Raw genomic sequence first — 20314 nt, 5'->3', positions numbered from 1 at the left:
TCTCTCGCCTCTTCGCTCTCTCTGCCTCCGCGCTCGTCGCTCTCTCTCTCTCTCTCTCTGCCCCGCTCGCTCGCTCGCTCTCTCTCTCTCTCTCTCTCTCTCTCTGCCCCTCTCGCTCGCTCGCTCTCTCTCTCTCTCTCTCTCTCTCTCTGCCCCTCTCTCCTCTCTCTCTCTCTCTCTCTCTTTCTCTCTCTCTCGCTCGCTCTCTCTCTCTCTCTCTCTCTCTCTCTGCCCCGCTCGCTCTCCTCTCGCTCGCTCGCTCTCTCTTCTCGCTCGCCTCTCCTCTGCCCCTCTCGCTCGCTCTCTCCTCTGCCCCTCTCTCTCGCCTCTCTCTGCCCCCGCTCTGCCCTCTCTCGCTCTCTCTCTCTCTGCCCCTCTCCGCTCTCTCTCTCTCTCTCTCTCGCTCTGCCCCTCTCTCTCTCTCTCTCCCTCTCTCTGCCCCTCTCGCTCTCTCTCTCTCTCTCGCTCTCTCTCTGCCCCTCTCGCTCGCTCTCTCTCTCTGCCCTCTCGCGCTCTCTTCTCTCTCTCTCTCTCTCTGCCCCGCTCGCTCGCTCTCTCTCTCTCTCTCTCTCTCTCTCTGCCCTCTCGCTCTCTCAATTCAATTCAATTCATTCAAGGGGCTTTATTGGCATGGGAAACATGTGTAACATTGCCAAAGCAAGTGAGGTAGATAATATACAAAAGTGAAATAAACAATAAAAATTAACAGTAAACATTACACATACAGAAGTTTCAAAACAATAAAGACATTAAATGTCATATTATATATATACAGTGTTGTAACAATGTACAAATGGTTAAAGCACAACAGTAAATTAAATAAACATAAATAGGTTGTTATTTACAATGGTGTTTGTTCTTCACTGGTTGCCCTTTTCTTGTGGCAACAGGTCACACATCTTGCTGCTGTGATGGCACACTTGGAATTTCACCCAGTAGATATGGGAGTTTATCAAAATTGGATTTTTTTTCAAATTCTGTGGATCTGTGTAAACTGAGGGAAATATTGTCCTCTAAATATGGTCATACATTGGCAGGAGAGTTAGGAAGTGCAGCTCTGTTCCACCTCATTTGTGGGCAGTGAGCACATAGCCTGTCTTCTCTTGAGAGCCATGTCTGCCTACGGCGGCCTTTCTCAATAGCAAGGCTATGCTCACTGAGTCTGTACATAGTCAAAGCTTTCCTTAAGTTTGGGTCAGTCACAGTGGTCAGGCATTCTGCCACTGTGTACTCTCTGTTTAGCCAAATAGCATTCTAGTTTGCTCTGTTTTTGTGTTAATTCTTTCCAATGTGTCAAGTAATTATCTTTTTGTTTTCTCAATGATTTGGTTGGGTCTAATTGTGCTGTTGGTCCTGGGGCCTCTGTGGGTGTGTTTGTGTTTGTGAACAGAGCCTAGGGGACCAAGCTTTGCTATAGGGGGAGAGAGCGAGAGAGCGAGAGAGCGAGAGAGCGAGAGAGCGAGAGAGCGAGAGAGCGAGAGAGCGAGAGAGAAAGGGGCAGAGAGAGAGAGAGATAGAGGGGAGATAGAGGGGAAGAAAGAGAGCAAGAAAGAATTGTGCATAATTGAGAAAGAACAGAAGGTTATGTGGGTAAGCGAGAGAGAGAGAGAGAGAGAGAACAATGGAGGTTCTCTACATGTTTTTAATGACAAGAGCATCTCATAATTATCACGAACATAAAGATTCTGTACTGGTGGACTAAATCGCTACACAGAACTTTGCTACCAAATCAATAAGTGATTTGTTCTAGTAGGTGAAGAAAGGGATTGCTACACTGTACCTTGTCAAGGGCTTCCCGATCTACCAGGTCTTGGACTGCCAGTAACTTGATGCTGGAGAGAGAGAGAGACATGGATGCATCAATAAAACAGAGATTCGTCTCTGTTATCGAAGCTGACTTTTGTGTTATTAGCCATATGATAGGGTAGTATATACACACCAGTTCTGGTAAGAGAGGAGAGGCCACTGCATTATTAACACAGAGGGCCTCCCTACACATTCAGGACCCTCCTGATTCTACAACACATAACATGACTCAGTCTTTTCCCTGTGTCTTAAATGGAATACTATTGTCCCTGCATAGTGCACTATACACAGCGGCTCTCATCCAAAGTAGTGCACTAGAGAATAGGGTGCCATTTCAGATGCATACAACAGTTATTATGCAGAGAAAAGCAGAGAGGGAAGAGTAGACTTTGGACGTAAAGCCCAGGAGATTGTACATACAAACACATTGGTGCAGAGATGGGGTGGAACCTAATTTACGAGCCCATAAACATTCATCTGTTTACTTTCTAATTGTTTTTCCAGCCCACTAGTCAGCGCGATAAAAAAGAATAATGGCAAAGCATAAGCACTATTCTCTCTCCCGTCTTGGTCCTCCTTTCGCTCCATCCTGCTGCACACACACACTATTCTCTCTCCCGTCTTGGTCCTCCTTTCGCTCCATCCTGCTGCACACACAACCACTATTCTCTCTTCCCGTCTTGGTGCCTCCTTTCGCCTCCATCCTGCTGCACACACACACACTATTCTCTCTCCCGTCTTGGTCCTCCTTTCGCTCCATCCTGCTGCACACACACACACACACACTGTTCTCAACTCCCCCTGACACACTCAGATCCACACAACTGCTGGCTATTAACTAAATGATCAAACAAAATATTCCTCATTGGTTCACTGACTCATTCAGACTTGTTTTTAAATTAACCCCAGAGAAACCTAATTTGTTAATAGCATTTAAAAAAAGAAAAAGGTAACTTCAGAGGGCTTAGACTATGGACTACAGTTGTAACAGAAGAGGTAAAAACACTGGCCTATTTCACAGGTGGGATTACACACACACACTTCCACCCGTGTGGGTATGTCTCCTCACGCATAACTGCACATCCTCGGTCACCATAGCAACCAAGTACAGTGTCTTATGATCCTCTGTCCACAGTATTGATCAAGGCTGATTAACTTTAATTAGATAATTAAATCTAAGGCAGTGAAAAATAAGACTTTTCTCCGGGCTAAAAAACATGTAGACTAGTGTATTTTATGCCTATTGTGATGAGGCTCTCTATGTGCTAGGTGATAAACCCCCCCACCCACTAAAAAGCAGGCAGCTAGATGAGGTTGCTATGGCCCACATGTATGAATAAAACCTGTTGGTATAACAGTTATGCAGTCAGACACAATAAAGGTATGTGACAAATGTAGGGGCTAGTAACGGCCCAAAATGAGTTGGCGCCGCATAGCTGAGAATCCAGCAGAATCTATAATACCACAACAAATGACAGGGTGAGCTGCTCTGCTGACACTGGCAAACTGGGATCAATAGAAAAACGGCCTTGTCTAGAATGCAATCAATCTAATCGAGGCCTATGAAAAGGGGAGACACATACTGTTGGCTATGACGTCCATCTAGCCTGGAGGAAATTGTCACCAAAAAAATATCCAGGAGGAGGGCCTCACTCAATGAACACCGTGAATAGGTGCACTCACCGGGGATATTTTTTTATTTCACCTTTATATAACCAGGTAGGCCAGTTGAGAACAAGTGCCAATAAAATAAGCTATTGAGCGAACAGTAGCCTATTGGGAGTTGAGGATTTTGATAGCCTAAAGAAAAAGAGACAGGTTTGAGTTTTCTTGGTCTCCTCTTTGTTTTTCTAGCGATTGTATTGTGAAATATTGCGATAGGTTTATTTAAGATGCTTTCACTGACAGCCGCAAATCAACAAGTCAGCCATTTGAAACGCTGCCCAAATTGCACACTACCCGACTAGATTATGCCCTGGCCTTGTGATTTTCATACAATCTATAGCCATTTTTTAAAGAAGCTAATGATCCTCTGTGGCCTACATCCTGCTCTCTGTTGGTGTTTTTAGTATAGACAGGAGTAATTTGATAGTTTTGGTCAATTCACTTTACTTCAGATGAAGCTGCATAAAACAGCTGTCCGTTATGCTAGTAGGTTTACAAGGCCGAGTTCAAATGGCGACATCAAATTCAAAGCAATCGGCTCACGGCCTAAACAACTGACAGATGATGCTGAAATTCTCCACCCCTTCTAATTTCCTTCATTTTGTGGCTAGAGTCAAATAATTTCTATAGAACAAACTTCACGTCAGGATAGGCAACCAAAATGAATAATTCATGTTTGTGTGTTATATTAAACATAGAGGGAGTTTGGCACATTTTGGCAGAGATTTATTTATAGACTAATACAGTTGAAACAAATAGCCAAACTGAAAACTGCAGACATTACTAGTGCCTCCCCCGCGATCAAACCGCCATAAAAATATTAAATGAAACGCAGCCTAACGTGATCATTGACAGCTGCCTTGAAAGACAAAGAAAAAAATGCTTTCTGCTACTAAGATCAGTGAAATGTAGGCTAAACTGACAACGGAGAGAAGAGCAGAAATCTCAACTAGCAAGCAAGTCGCTGCAATGAAGAATTGAGTGTGTCCGCGTTCACGCGAAGGGGGGTAGAATTCTGGCAGGGGGGAGATTTTCGGCACAACACCGGCAAAGCAAACTGTCTGGCACCGTCTCTTCCGAGCGATGCTCCGCATTGTCCTCAAGTAATCCTTTCAACACGCTAAACAACCGTTGCATTTTAATTGTGATTGTAATGATTTTAGTCTACTTTTTTTGAGGCCTACCACTCCATTTGTTGGTCTTGAGCCAGGGTATGGTGACCTGGGGTCTATTACATGAATATGTATCAGCAGACAGGACACCTAGATTGATTCTAATTCCAGCATACAGCTCAGTCACCGTGGATGTGAATGGAGAAGTGGACTGGTGACCTTGGGAATAGCAGGATCAGTGACCTGCCACCCTCTACTCTCAACGCGTCTCAGTAGGTCGGTGGTTTCCCAGCGGTTATTACAGGACATTAGGCAACACTGCTGCTGAGTCTGTTCAGACTTTGACCCTTTATGCCACGAGGTGCTCCAGTGAACCTCCTCCAGCTAATCATTCCCGCGCAGAGCAGACCAGGAGGCTAACGTTGACTTGTGCATTGTTTCCATTTATATTAGCAGATGCTCTTATGCATAAGAGCATCTGCTAATATAAATGGAAACAATGCACAAGTCAACGTTAGCCTCCTGGTCTGCTCTGCGCAGGAATGATTAGCTGGAGGAGGTTCACTGGAGCACCTCGTCCATAAAAAGAGGTAATGAAATGAAGAACATAAAAAGACAGACGAGACTAAACTGATAACAGACAAGAGTCCACCCGGAGATGAGACTATTTCACAGTCGTATATAGACTGATAGTAAACGGAGACAAATTATTACAATGTACAATGGACCCACTTGCAAAAAGGAACACTCCAAATCCAGCAGTTCAGAAGCATTTATTTTATCCTACAAACACAGATGCTTTTGTTGCCATCTTCAAAATGGTTTGATGCATTTGTTTACCCACCACACTAGTTTTCCACCCTACCCTAACACACAAATTCTTTCATAATAGATTGTGAGAGATAAATATGTGGTCTCTTATCAAAACAGGAACTGTGGAATCAGTGATTGTGAACGCAAACAGGTCTGGAGCCAGAGCTCTGTAGGAGGGTGACGACACCCCTTCCCCACTGTAGGTGTGATCACCCAATCAGAGGCTCCACTGCCTCCCTTGCACTGACCACAGGTGACCTGGCCGCAGTGCAGAGAAAGGGCCTGATGTGACCATGACCATACAGGAGAGTGTGTGTGTGAGACAGGATAGCCTGTTCAAACTCCTCAAATCCTCCTCACAGCTCGACAGGATGGGCAGGTTAACAAACGAAGGCAGGCACAAAAAAAAAAAAAAAAGAATGACAGAAAAAAAAGCTCTACTGCAAATGTACAAAGTGAGAGACCGCGAGCACACACACACACACACATACATAAAAGGATGGAGGGGGCTTGCAGCAAAGGTTATACAAAGATCCACACTGCCGCAGAGAAACAGAGAGATAGCAGAGCCACACTATATGCGACTCAGAGAAACTGGAATCCCTCAATGTCATCATTACAATGAAGAAAATCACCAATGTCAGGAAGACACTACCAGGTGAGGAAAACTACACATACACACTGAATACACAATGAAGGAAACAGAGAGTCTGGACTTATAATAAGTCTGATAAGACATACTTTAATTGTGTAAACTAAAAGTAATGAGCACAAGGTGACCTTGGACTAATCCTGTCTCAGAGGGTACTGTACTAGATAGTGGTGTATGAGTGCAGGCTGGTTTGTGAGATGGTGTATCAGTGTAGACTGGTTTTGGATCAATTGAGAACCAGTTTAGTGTGTTCCAGTGTAAATGGCTAACTGGTTACAGTTAGAGGGACTGGCACTGACAGAAGCAGTGTTTTCTGGGTAATGCATCTCACTCACGGTCTGTCCTTCTGTCGGTCACAAACTGCTGTGCTAATGGAATTTTCCACATGAGCGCCTTCTCCCTCTGTGCTCTTAACACTCAGCGTCAGCCACACACACAGAGCACAACTTTCCCAACAACACACATGACCTCAGCATCAATCCCGAGTCACTCTCACACACACACACAATACGCTGACAGGGCTGAGAGAGAAACTGTGCCTCTCTGATAGCTCCGGATTTCATTGGGATACACAGAGTCTGGACTCTGTACCATAGTAGCAGAGTCCAGCACATAGTCACGATGTCTGTTCTGGCAGTCAGTCTGCTCCATTCTGACAGTTCTGTGAGTCGGGGGAACAGACCTGCTGCTGCGGGTGAGATGTAGATGAGAACTTCCCATCATGCACTAGGACAGGGATTAACATGGTTAGTGGCAGGTAGGCAGCGCCAACACCACCCAACCCCCGGGCGCTGAACACCCGCCTCACTGCTTGGAATTCAGACCTGCTGGGTCAGGACTGAGGTGTGGGTTGGGGAGGTAAAATCTCAACTACTGCAGCTGGCTGGAAGTTGTAAGTGTTCTCACACACACACATACATACCTGGAAAAGCTGGACAGCTAGATTGGTAGAGAGAGAAATGCGAGTGTTGTGACGGTTAATAAAGGAGCTTCAGTAGGTGAGATCTATACTAGCCATGTCATTCAGGCATGCACACATTTCCCAACATCATACCCTTATCGTCTGGGTTAAGGGCATGTCAGCTAGAACAGGCCTGCTAAATGGGGTCGTACCATTTACCAACATCATACCCTTATCGTCTGGGTTAAGGGCATGTCAGCTAGAACAGACTGCTAAATGTGGTCGTACCATTTACCAACATCATACCCTTATCGTCTGGGTTAAGGGCATGTCAGCTAGAAACAGACCTGCTAAATGGGCTCGTACCATTTACCAACATCATACCCTTATCGTCTGGGTTAAGGGCATGTCAGCTAGAACAGGCCTGCTAAATGGGCTCGTACCATTTGATTTCAATCACTTGACAGAATCCCTTTTGTTTTAAACAAAACTTGCCATACATATTTGCCCATGGGAGAAGATCAGAAAATGACTTTTTGGACCTGAATGCCAAAGCAATTAGGAAATAGAAGTCTTAAAAGTTTACCAATTTTCCATTACCCACCCTACCACGAGACCTCCATGTCTTCATCACTGGAAAATATAAAAGGTTGAGAAAGATATCATTTAAAAGGCTTATCAAACTATTCTATAATTTCTTGAGAGAAAATACATTTTTGAACTTTTAACGTAAATGATCTAAAAACACGTAAACTCTGCATATGTTGTAGCTTAGACCCTATTTTACATCGAGGTGTTTGTTGTTCCCGCCATCGGCTGAGACACAGCATGCTCTTGAATACAGGGTGAGTGTCATGTTTTGGCTGTACTAAAATGAGAAAGTTGATATTTTAACTTTCAAAATGGTAGCACAAAGACAGTTGGAGGACCACACATTAGAGAATGTTAACTTGAATGGGAATATCAGTTGCTTTAAATACCGTCAATCTTCCATAGGAAATCTACTGAAATAGAAAGACAGATATTCACATTTAAGTTGACATTTGACGGTGGGTGGTCCGGCATCTTTGTGATAGTAATTAGAAGTGTGCATTTTTATTCATTAAAAATTTCAATGGTCATGTCCATTCTATGAATTATATTTCTATGATTGAAATGACACCCACCCTGTATTTAAGAGCATGCTGTGTCTTAACCGATGGCGGGAACAACAAACACCTCAGATTATGTAAAATAGGGTCTAAGCTACAACATACGCAAAATTGAAACAGATAGATCATTGACGTTAAAAGCAGTGGGAGGCTCCTCAGAGGAAGGGGAGGACCATCCTCAGTGAATTTCATAAAAATATGAATATTTAAGCATTAAAAAGTTATCCTTTAACTATACTAAATATAATCTCGTCACCAAATAATTGATTAAAACACACTATTATGCAACGAAGGTCGACAGTAGCCTCAACAGCACTCTGTAGGGTAGCACCATGGTGTAGCCGGAGGACAGCTAGCTTCCGTCTTCCTCTGGGTACATTGATTACAATACAAAACCTAGGAGGCTCACGGTTCTCACCCCCTTCCATAGACTTACAGTAATTGTGAGAACTTCCGGAGGACGTTCTCCAACCTATCAGAGCTCTTGCAGCATGAACTGACATGTCATTATCTTATCCTGATTGGGTGGACTCTAGAAAGCATAAACTACAGCTAGCTAGCACTGCAGTGTGTAAAATGTTATGAGTAATTGACTCAAAGAGAAAAAGACAATCGTTGAACAAATTAATTTCTTCCAAAATGAAGCAAGAGAGAAATAGAAAGAGAGATAGTTAGCAAATGCAGCGAGCTAGTTTAGTCTACTGAAACACCCTGCTCAAACAGAGGGATGCGATGTTAGCTAGCTGGCTATCGCTTTCCAACATAACACTGGAACTCTTCCAAGTCAAGGTAAGCTTTTGGTATCACTAATTTATTGCCACCGGGGCCCTCCGGTGTAACTGTTTACTGACTGTACAGTAACAGAAAATTAGAGTATCATGTAGTAGCCTAAACCTATCGCTGTTACATTGAACTAGGTTAATTGAATATGAATGAGAGTTATCCAATATTTCTATGCTATATGTAATAGAAATTAGGCCATGCTCATGAAAAAAAGAAAAAGTCCTCCCTCATCTTAAATGGCACTGACCGCCATTGGTTAAAAGGTTAAAAAATATATATAGTTTGGCAACCCTGTTTGTAAGCTTTTAAATGATGTCAAACGCAACCATTTATCTTTTACCATGATGAAGACATGGCTGTCTCATGTTATGGGTATGTAAAATGGATCAACTTTGAGCACCTCCATCTCCTAAACGTTTTGGCATTCAGGTCCCAAAACAATCCCTTTCTGACCACTTCCTCCATGGGCAAATATATATGGAAAGTTGTTCAATTCAAAAAGGGGTGCAGTCAAAAAGTGATTAAAAATCAAATGGAATGACCCAGTACAGAACATTCTTCTTCAACATTAGAAGCGAGAAAACCCAGTTGATCTGTAATACCGGTAATCTGTTCAGAAGTCGAGAAGATATTGTCCAGAGATTGTGTGGTGAATGGAATCATTGGATGATTGCATTACGAAATTGATCGATTGACCTTAGAACAGCTAACTAGCTACGCTGATCTGATTTTCCTTTATCAGATCATGTCCATACAGATAAACACAGAACACATTGTTTCTGTTATCGGGTCAGTCTGGTCGAATGAATTTAGATAGAAATACTGTCAGGGTTCTAATGGCAAACCTCATTAATGATGAAGATTAGAACACATTACAACAGGTCTCTAATCCACACCCGTCCTGAGTGTGTCAGATATGTCTTGGGGTGGGGGAGTTCGTTTTTTTTTAGGGAAAACAAGAGTGGTTCACTCAGTAGATCAAGTCAGTTCAGACCCATTTAAACCGTGGAAGCCCTTTTCCACTAACCCTGTAGCGGTTGACCTGGGGTGAGAGAATGTGTTTAGGGTGGCAGGTGGGTTGCTTTTCGCTAGCGCTGCACGTCCACGGTTAACCTGTGGTTTCTCAACAGTTTTGACTGATTTACATCCAAATCTTATTTCCACAGTACAGTAGGTTTTACACAACACTGAACAAGACAAAATCCTGTAGTAACCTTACTCCCTGCTAGCTAGTCAGCCTTCCCTGTTCACTTAGCATCGGTCTATGTTAAGGTGACCAGATTTCTGAAATGAAAACCGGGGACATTTCCAGTTCGGTGGTCAATATATAATTAAAATAGGCAATGTTATATTATCTATGAAATTCCGGTTTCATGTATTTAGTCTAACAGGCACACTGTGATAGAGAAAACAACTATATTACAGAAACACTACAGACAAGACAGAAATGTCCAATCTGAACAGCCATTCAGTGGTCCTGGTAGTCTGGGTAGAATAAGAGCAGAAGAGAACATGAGCAAAATTGGGAAAAAAACAGACAATAGTATATGTGAAATACTTAACATAATAAAGAAATAAGATGCTGATGAGATTGGTAACTACATAATATAGTTATACCAACCTAATCTGTATATTTCTCAGAAGAATGTATCTTATTCAGTCTTTGGCCAGCTTCTCCATGAACTCCTGGCAGGGGAGGTTGAAGTTGGTCTTCACAATAAGCATGGCCTTGATGGTAGGAACAGTGAACCTATTTCTTGCTGCTGTCCATATATCATTCATTTGGGAGAACACTCTCGACTGGTGCATTACTTCCAGTTAAGCACATGACAACAGACGCTAATCTAGCCAGGTTAGTGTGTGGGATGTCGTTCTCTTTGAAGTGGGTAACCACCGTGCTCCATCTCTGACTAAGCGGTGTCTCAGATGTTTTCCATTCTTCAAGCGATCCCCCTTTAGGAACTCTTGCAGGACAGTAACCTCGTCAAACAATGCATCCTCATTGATGGTCACATGGGGGCATTTTTCCTGCAGTGTGCCTGCTGCCTTCTGGATCTCTTCACGCTGAGGTTGCCTTTTTAAAAGGAGACAATGTAACCCTTTTAGATGATCTGTGTGCTTTCCCAATGCCTGCAAGTAGTTCACAGCCGTAGTGAAGAATGATTGGGATGTTCACCAGGACCTCAGCTGCAATTTCCTCTGCTGTTTCTCCATTCAATTCAACAAAATCAAGCAGTTTTGTTTCCATAGATGTGCTGCCATCATATATCTTACATATCTGACTACTATAGGCAGCAGCTTTACATGTCCATGATTGGACGCATCAATGGACAGGGACACAAATTCAACCTGGTCTAGGTCCTGTATTACCAAAGTAGTTGCCCATGGTGCTAACACGTTACTCACTGTGGCGTCACATTTTGTCCTAGCACATGGAAGGTTTATGAGCCGAAGTTTACGTGTCAGTTGTGCTGTGCAGCCCAGAGATCTGTAACTATGATTGTGTCACATAGTGTGGTATGCAAAGACACCCTCCTGCACTGCTAAATCATATTCTTCTTGGGAAGGCTCAACCTTCTTGAAGAACGTGGTGACAGAGGGCATACCAACACGGGCAATCAGAGAGGCTTTATGCTTTTTCGTCTGCTGATGTTCTACCACTGCCGTTCTTCTCCGGCTGCCAATTGAAAGAGGAATTACAAAGGATGCAGTGAACCATTCTATCGTCTTGACCTGAGCGTATAAATGGAAATTCTCTCATCATGTTTATCATTAAAAGTGCATTTCCATTTCTTGGAAAGAGTCATTGTATCTCCTCTGTCTGTTCTTCTTCACTCTCCTTGTGCCACTCTTAATTACTCTCTTAACTTTTTCTTCTCCTCCAATCTTTCTCCTCCTTTCTTCACTCGTCTTCCTTTCCTTCTCTTCACCTTTCCACCTCACTCTTCTACACTCTCCTTGCTTCACTCTTTTTACTACCTTACTTTTTCCTTCTCCTTTCTCTCCAATCTGTATTAATAAACAGCATACTATTAGATAAAATACTTTGGTTAACAGATTCCCATTGCTTGCCTCATTTTTGTATTTTATCTCAAAAAAATTGTTTGGAATAATAAATTGGCAGGCTCTGTAACCATATCTGTATCTTTCCTCCTCTGTCTCTCACTTTTCTTCCTACTCTCCTTCCTCTCCACTACTAATGTTATCCATGAACATTTCTAACTATATTTTCACACTACTTATTATAATGCCATATAACTTAGCTAGCTAACTTAGTCTACATAGCTAACGTTAGCTAGCATAACCTATTTAAAACCTTATAGAGCAGATCACCTATCTATATAATAAATTGTGACATAACATCACTAGCTAGTATCTCAAACTGGCTTGAAAATAAGTTTCTGGTGATGTTGTGGATTCACTTGATACTTGCTAGCTTCTGGCCGAGTTTTCCACAGCAGTTTTCTCTAAAACTAGTAGTTAGTAGAAGAAGAGTGAATGAAGCTGCTATAGCGAGCAGCCCCCTCTGTTGGCCTAAACAAGCACAATGCGTTTGAGACGTCAACCGGTAGGCTCTGCTGCCCGGTCTTTCTTGCCAAGTAAAATATTTCACTTTGAGGTCTGTTTTTAACGCACAGTTAAAAACGAGGACATTTCCGGGGACAGCTCCAGCCGGGGACAGGCCACCTAAAACGGGGACTGTCCCCGGAAAACGGGGACGTCTGGTCACCCTAGTCTATGTCCCTGAAGTTGCCGCTCATGAAAGCCAAGGTTAAACAATTGCACAATAGATATCGCGTAGCATGGCACACTACTGATCTTACAAAACCGACATTAGAATGTGGCCTACCGTTCCCTTTCCTACCGTTCACGGACAACATAACCTCTCTGTGTACTATCCCTGGAGTCATTTGTTTTTCCTTCCAGAGATATTAGTCAACTGTGTGTCAGCAGGTCTAGTCTACACATTCCCTGTACTGTTGATCTGTTATAACCAAACTCCCTGCTCGCCAAGAGTAACTTCCCTCTCGCAGCTAGCTAGTCGGCGTGGTGAAACCGCTTCCTTGTTCCCTTAGCCTCTGTCGGCATCTCAGCTAGGGGATGGGAGTGGCAGTAGGGAGACCAACAGCTCAACTGACTCATTACAAATAACTGGAGGGGGGGGTTCCTTTCCCCCCCAAGACTGCATCAGGCTGGCGGGACTGGTAGCCAATTGTCTGTCAGTCTAACCTTTGATTCCGTGTGGTGCAGAGCGGAGTTCATTGAACTCCAGTAACTCGCTCCCTGTGCTAGCTGGAGGCAGGCCAAGACAACACGCCCCAGCTTGTACTGTAAACTCAAGTATGTGATAGCCTGTGATATTTCGCTCCACAGCTGAGCGCTAAGCAAACAGACAACACCCCTCCCCTTCTCCCATTCCCCTCCTATCCCTCTCCCTCCACCTTCCTCCCGCCCTGTGCCTCAATGTCCCCAGCCAGAACACTTACCTATAGGTCTGACAGAACACAGGAAGAGGGAGGGACAGCCAGGGGAAGTATCACTGCGTTAGAAAGAACTTTCACATACAAACCAGTACAGAGGAAGAAGTACCTGGGGTCAAAGTACTGTGCTAAAGGTGGTCAATCATTGGAAAGGGCTTTGTTTTCTCTGATTGCTGTGCCTGTAGGACTTTTACATGCATGTGTGTGTGTGTGTGTATATATATACACACACGTTTAACTATACTTGTGGGGACCAGAAGTCCTCACAAGAATAGTAATCAAACTAATTTGAGTGGGGAAATTTTGCAGGTCCCCACAAGGAAAATTGCTATTTTTAGGCTTAGGGGTTATGTTTTGAATTAGGGATACGTTTAAGGGTTTGGGGTTAAGGTCACAGAAAAAAAAGATTTAATGGGAACCAATCGTCTCCCCACAAGGTGAATAAAACACAACTGTGTGTGTGCGTGTGAGAGAGACTGTACTGTTTGAGACTAGGGTGGGGCAGCATTTTATTTGGTCTTCTTTCTTGCATTAAGTGACAGACACGAGGATCATGTGCTGTATGCATGATGACAGTACTCTTGTGAGACTGGATTTGGGACTGCGTGGAAGATTTGACTCTAGGTGCCAAAATGACCATAACATGTTTGACTGTCAGAAGTAGTTTCAGTAGCGGCAACCCGCCCACAAGGGGCGGCGCACCACCTGTGATTGTTTTTTTATACCAATTGTAAACATCTTTTATTTAAAAAAAATAGATACACAGAGGAATTATTTATTTGACAGACCAGGAGAAAGCTATTATCCCTTATTGATGTCACTTGTTAAATCCACTTTAATTTGTGTAGATGAAGGGCAAGAGACAGGTTAAAGAAGGATTTTTAAACCTTGAGACAATTGAGACATGAATTGTGTATGTGTGCCATTCAGAGGGTGAATGGGCAAGACAAAATATTTAAGTGCCTTTGAAGGGGGTATTGTAGTAGGTGCCAGGCGCACTAGTTTGTATCAAGAACTGCAAAGATGCTGGGTTTTCACACTCAACAGCTTCCCGTGTGTATCAAGAATGGCCCACCACCCAAAGGACATCCAGACAAATTGATACAACTGTGCTTAGCATTGGAGTCAACACAGGCCAGCATCCATGTGGAATGCATTCAATACAGTCCATGCCCTGAAGAATTGAGGCTGTTCTGAGGGCAAAAGGGGGGGGTGCAACTCAACATTAGGAACATGTTCTTAATGTTGTGTACACTCAGTGTAGCTAGCTGGTAGCTTACTAGCTAGTTAGACTTGAAATTGGCATGGGAGCGTCCTAATCTAATATCTGACTAACTTGGGAATTTGAAGTTATTTCAGAATGAAAGTTAACTGGCTAGCACATCATGCTTTGTAACATGTTAGCTAGCTATCCCCAGTTAGAGGATGTGTTTTCACTTATTGCATCTGCATGCTTATTGCTTTCTCCTTGGTGCACTCGTTCGTAAACTGGTTGTTCGTTCATAATAGTATAATCTAATCTGTTCAAAACAGTGTCAGCATGTGCTGCAGTGGTCATTTGGTTTGACATGAAAAAGTGAAATAGGTGATTATATGGTGTTGTTCAAATACACAGATCACTTTATACACACACATCTTCTCAAAGAAACTAGCAGTAGTTTGAAAACTTGGCATCATATTTCTGTCATGCTGCTTTGTTAACACTGCAACCACCTCGCACCGCGGGTATTCAGCCAATCAGAAGCCGCCACTGCGTTTCAGTCTTAACACCAGGGATAGTTTCAGTCTGTCACACGCAGTGTGTTTGTGTCTGTGTCCTAACACCCCCAAGACGGAATGTGTCCCCCTCTCAATGAGGAGGCCCAGAAAGACAGACTCACTGCTGCATCACACTGTCCTGATCTGGGGATTATATAAGACAACCCATTGAACTATATTGAACAAAAATATAAATGCAACATTTTCATTGATTTTACTGTATTACAGTTCATGTGAGGAAATCAGGCCATTGAAATAAATAAATTAGGCCCTAATCTATGGATTTCACATGACTGGGAATACAGATACAGTGGGGAGAACAAGTATTTGATACACTGCCGATTTTGCAGGTTTTCCTACTTACAAAGCATGTAGAGGTCTGTAATTTTTATCATAGGTACACTTCAACTATGAAGGGACGGAATCTAAAACAAAAATCCAGAAAATCACATTGTATGATTTTTAAGTAATTAATTTGCATTTTATTGCATGACATAAGTATTTGATACATCAGAAAAGCAGAACTTAATATTTGGTACAGAAACCTTTGTTTGCAATTACAGAGATCATACGTTTCCTGTAGTTCTTGACTAGGTTTGCACACACTGCAGCAGGGATTTTGGCCCACTCCTCCCTACAGATCTTCTCCAGATCCTTCAGGTTTCGGGGCTGTCGCTGGGCAATACGGAGTTTCAGCTCCCTCCAAAGATTTTCTATTGGTTCAGGTCTGGAGACTGGCTAGGCCACTCCAGGACCTTGAGATGCTTCTTACGGAGCCACTCCTTAGTTGCCATGGCTGTGTGCTTTGTGTCGTTGTCATGCTGGAAGACCCAGCCACGACCCATCTTCAATGCTCTTACTGAGGGAAGGAGGTTGTTGGCCAAGATCTCGCGATACATGGCCCCACCATCCTCCCCTCAATACGGTGCAGTCGTCCTGTCCCCTTTGCAGAAAAAGCATCCCCAAAGAATGATGTTTCCACCTCCATGCTTCACGGTTGGGATGGTGTCTTGGGGTTGTACTCTACTTCTTCTTCCTCCAAACACGGCGAGTGGAGTTTAGACCAAAAAGCTCTATTTTTGTCTCATCAGACCACATGACCTTCTCCCATTCCTCCTCTGGATCATCCAGATGGTCATTGGCAAACTTCAGACAGGCCTGGACATGCACTGGCTTAAGCAGGGGGACCTTGCGTGCGCTGCAGGATTTTAATCCATGACGGCGTAGTGTGTTACTAATGGTTTTCTTTGAGACTGTGGTCCCAGCTCTCTTCAGGTCATTGACCAGGTCCTGCCGTGTAGTTCTGGGCTGATCCCTCACCTTCCTCATGATCATTGATGCCCCACGAGGTGAAATCTTGCATGGAGCCCCAGACCGAGGGTGATTGACCGTCATCTTGAACTTCTTCCATTTTCTAATAATTGCGCCAACAGTTGTTTCCTTCTCACCAAGCTGCTTGCCTATTGTCCTGTAGCCCATCCCAGCCTTGTGCAGGTCTACAATTTTATCCCTGATGTCCTTACACAGCTCTCTGGTCTTGGCCATTGTGGAGAGGTTGGAATCTGTTTGATTGAGTGTGTGGACAGGTGCTTTTATACAGGTAACGAGTTCAAACAGGTGCAGTTAATACAGGTAATGAGTGGAGAACAGGAGGGCTTCTTAAAGAAAAACTAACAGGTCTGTGAGAGCCGGAATTCTTACTGGTTGGTAGGTGATCAAATACTTATGTCATGCAATAAAATGCAAATTAATTATTTAAAAATCATACAATGTGATTTTCTGGATTTTTGTTTTAGATTCCGTCGTCTCAACAGTTGAAGTGTACCTATGATAAAAATTACAGACCTCTACATGCTTTGTAAGTAGGAAAACCTGCAAAATCGGCAGTGTATCAAATACTTGTTCTCCCCACTGTATGTATCTGTCGGTCACAGATTCCTTTATAATTTTATAATACAGGATCTCAGTATTTTTGTGCATTCAAATTGGCTTCGATAAAATGCAATTGTGTTCATTGTCCATAGCTTATGCCTGCCGATAGCATAACCCTGCTGCCACCATGGGGCACTTCGTTCACATCAGCAAACCGCTCGTCCACATGACACCATACACGTGGCCTGCGGTTGTGAGGCCGGTTGGATGTACTGCCAAATTCTCTAAAAGGACGTTGGAGGCGGCTTATGGTAGAGAAATTTACATTAAATTATCTGGCAACAGCTCTGGTGGACATTCCCGCAGTCAGCATGCAAATTTCATGCTCCCTCAACTTGACACATCTGTGGCATTGTGTTGTGTGACAAAACCGCTAATTTTAGAGTGGTCTTTTACTGTCCCCACCACAAGGTGAACATGTGTAATGATCATGCTGTTTAATCAGCTTCTTGATATGCCACACCTGTCAGGTGGATGGATTATCTTGGCAAAGGAGAAATGCTCACTAACAGGGATGTAAACAAATTTGTGCACAAAATTTTACAGATAATATTTTTGTACATATGGAACATCTGATCTTTTATTACAGTTCATGAAACATGGGACCAACACTTTATATGTTGCGTTAATATTTGTGTTCAGTGTAAAACACACACAGTGCTAAGGCACTGAGTCGACTGGGGAAGTCACACCCACTACCCACAGAGGGAGAGAGTGTGAGTTCATGAATGTATCTGTGAGTAGCCTTGGGGACAATCAAAGCCACCGAAGACCAAACACTCAACGACTCATCGTCTCTGATAGATAAAGCTGAACACAGTGGTGAGGGTCTGGCTTTCTAACGAGACTACTGATCAGACAGCTCTATCAATTAACACAGTTTACCTGGTCTGTGATAGGTGTTCACCTGGCAGTACCTCATTTAGGAACCACCCTGAGAGTCCAGACAGGCTACATTAGTTGATCCAACAGTGTGATTGTTCTCTACCACCTGCAGAGGTGTTTTCCCCCAGGGTCACAAAACAAGTGACAAGCACTTCCCTTATCTAACAAATCTATTTGGATTACAGGTGTTATGTTATGGCCATGTTTCACATGTACACTTTTCAGCACAGATGGAACATCCAGTCACCCAAGTCAGACTTCTCTCTGCTACCGCATGGCAAGCGGTACCGGCGGGCCAAGTCTAGGTCCAAAAGGCTCCTACCACCAAGCCACAAGACTGCTCTACAATTAATCAAATGGCCACTCGGACTAGTTACATTGACACCCACCCCACAACACGTTTTTACACTGCTGCTACTTTTTGTTAAATATCTATGCACAGTCACTTTACCCCTACCTACATGTACAAATTACCTTAACTAACCTGTACATAGCCTCGTTACTGTTATTTTGTGTTAATTTTATTTAGTCAATATTTTCTTAACTATTTCTTTAACACCATTTTGGTTAAGGGCTTAAACATTTCACAGTAAGGTACACACACCTGTTGTATTCGGTGGAAGTGACAAATTAAATGTGATTTGATCACCATACATTGGCATATAATCTACAATGTCTAATGGACAATTTACGTCTATAAAATGGACCGTTTGTCAGTAGGGTACAGATCAATACTTACTCGTTTTCAAGCAATGTCATACACACGACCTCTTTGACGCCCGGGTTGTTGGCCTTTTCACAAGAGCAGTTCTGGAGGTTCCAGGTAGCCACCCTGACCACCGCTTTCCCGTCCCGCATCCCCGACGGAGGCTCCACGTTGGGCCGCACAGACATGATCCGAGTCGGCCCCCCGGGTGGAAGCTCCATGTCTTCACTCCGGAGACTGAATGATGTGGGGCTCGGGTGAGACTTGGTAGTGTATGCCAACCCCCCGTTGGTATTGGTGGAAGGTGTTCTGGAACGCTCTACGAACACTTGAAAGCGAATTTTGTCCAATAGAGAGGAGTTTATGTGATTGACCCTCACCAAGTCTTCGATGCTTTTAAACGGACCGTTTCCCATACGGTATTCTACTATGTTCTTCGCTATTTTATCCGTGATGCCACGGATGCTCATGAGTTGCGCCGGTGTGGCGGTGTTGATGTTCATACCTGTGCATGACAGGTGGGGCTCGAAGTCTTTACGCAGAGACGACGGCGAGTGTTGGGACGAACCCGTCCTGCTCGAGACGCATATTTCCAGTCTGATAATCTCCAGTTTGCCGGCACCGATTCCGCTCACGAGAGCCAAGTCCTCTACCTTTTTAAACCCCGCAATGCAGTTCCGGTACTCCACGATATTCTGCGCTACCGTGCGGTTCACTCCTGGTAGAGTCATCAGCTCCTCCTCGGTGGCCGTGTTGATATTCAACCGCTCTTGGTTCACGAGGATGTGGCTGAAGTTGCACGCGGCGCTAAACTTGCGCTTGCTGTTGCTGAAATCCGTCGGGTCTTTGGGGATCGAGCGGTGGCACCCCAAATTCCCTCCCATGACTGCGGCTCAGTTGGCAGGTCAATCCACCGGGGCTTGGAACAGTCTAGACCACGGGTAGACCGGACAGAGCGGCGAAGGCAGTAGCACCGCAGCAGCAGGCGCGCAACGTGTAAAAGTAGCCTACAGTGTGATTGATCGACTCCTGCTCAGACATGCAAGACCGTTGTAGATGTGACAGTTCTACTAATTTACAGACATATGAGCCGTAGTATGTTGTACCGTGTGTTTGTTTTTTGTGAGTAAAATAGATAGAAAATACGCACAAAACAGCAGGTCCAATTCTTTAGTCGTTTAGCTGTTTGTCTCACTCCATTTATATCATGAAGCCTACTGGTGTTAGGTCCTTGCTGAATATTCAGGTACCGTCCACACCGGTCAGCTTGCCTAGAGGAACTGGCCAGTGGCGTGGCGGTGCTGCAGCACAGTGTTCGCGTTAAACGCCAGCTGGTCTCGTCATCACACCAGGGGGGCGTGGCTCTAACCTTTTTCAGTCCACATGTTCTACTGTGTCCTTGAAGAGGACTTCAGATCTGATGCATTTTCTATTAAAACTCCTGATCTATTGGTTTATGTTTGACACCTCTGAAACAGGTCAGAAGGTTACACAAGTGGTACACAGGATTTATTTTAATTGAGTTGGTGAAAAAACTCAAACACCGTAGCAACTCACATGTAGGTGCTCTTTATGAAAAGGAGAAGTGTGCATGATGATGATGATGATGATGAGATTGATCTTTTCTCTTCTACAAAATAAGCTATTATTAAAACTAAAGTTGAGATGT

General features: G+C 43.8%; 1 protein-coding gene across 1 annotated transcript; it reads right to left on the bottom strand.

Annotated features, from left to right (window-relative positions):
* Positions 1-1600: 1600 nt before the first annotated feature.
* LOC112071277 (endonuclease/exonuclease/phosphatase family domain-containing protein 1) lies at positions 1601-19942 on the bottom strand. The gene is made up of 2 exons (XM_024138746.2): positions 18679-19942; positions 1601-1832 (listed from the first exon to the last, which is right to left on the bottom strand). Exons 1-2 carry the CDS (start codon positions 19527-19529, stop codon positions 1730-1732), a joined length of 954 nt encoding a protein of 317 aa, XP_023994514.2. The 5' UTR covers positions 19530-19942; the 3' UTR covers positions 1601-1729.
* Positions 19943-20314: the final 372 nt, after the last annotated feature.

The sequence above is a fragment of the Salvelinus sp. IW2-2015 genome, unplaced genomic scaffold, assembly GCF_002910315.2.
Source record: "Salvelinus sp. IW2-2015 unplaced genomic scaffold, ASM291031v2 Un_scaffold1567, whole genome shotgun sequence".
In the NCBI taxonomy this organism is placed as follows: Eukaryota; Metazoa; Chordata; class Actinopteri; order Salmoniformes; family Salmonidae; genus Salvelinus; species Salvelinus sp. IW2-2015.
Note: the sequence above shows the minus strand (reverse complement) of the source record. Positions and strands in the feature narration are given on the sequence as shown.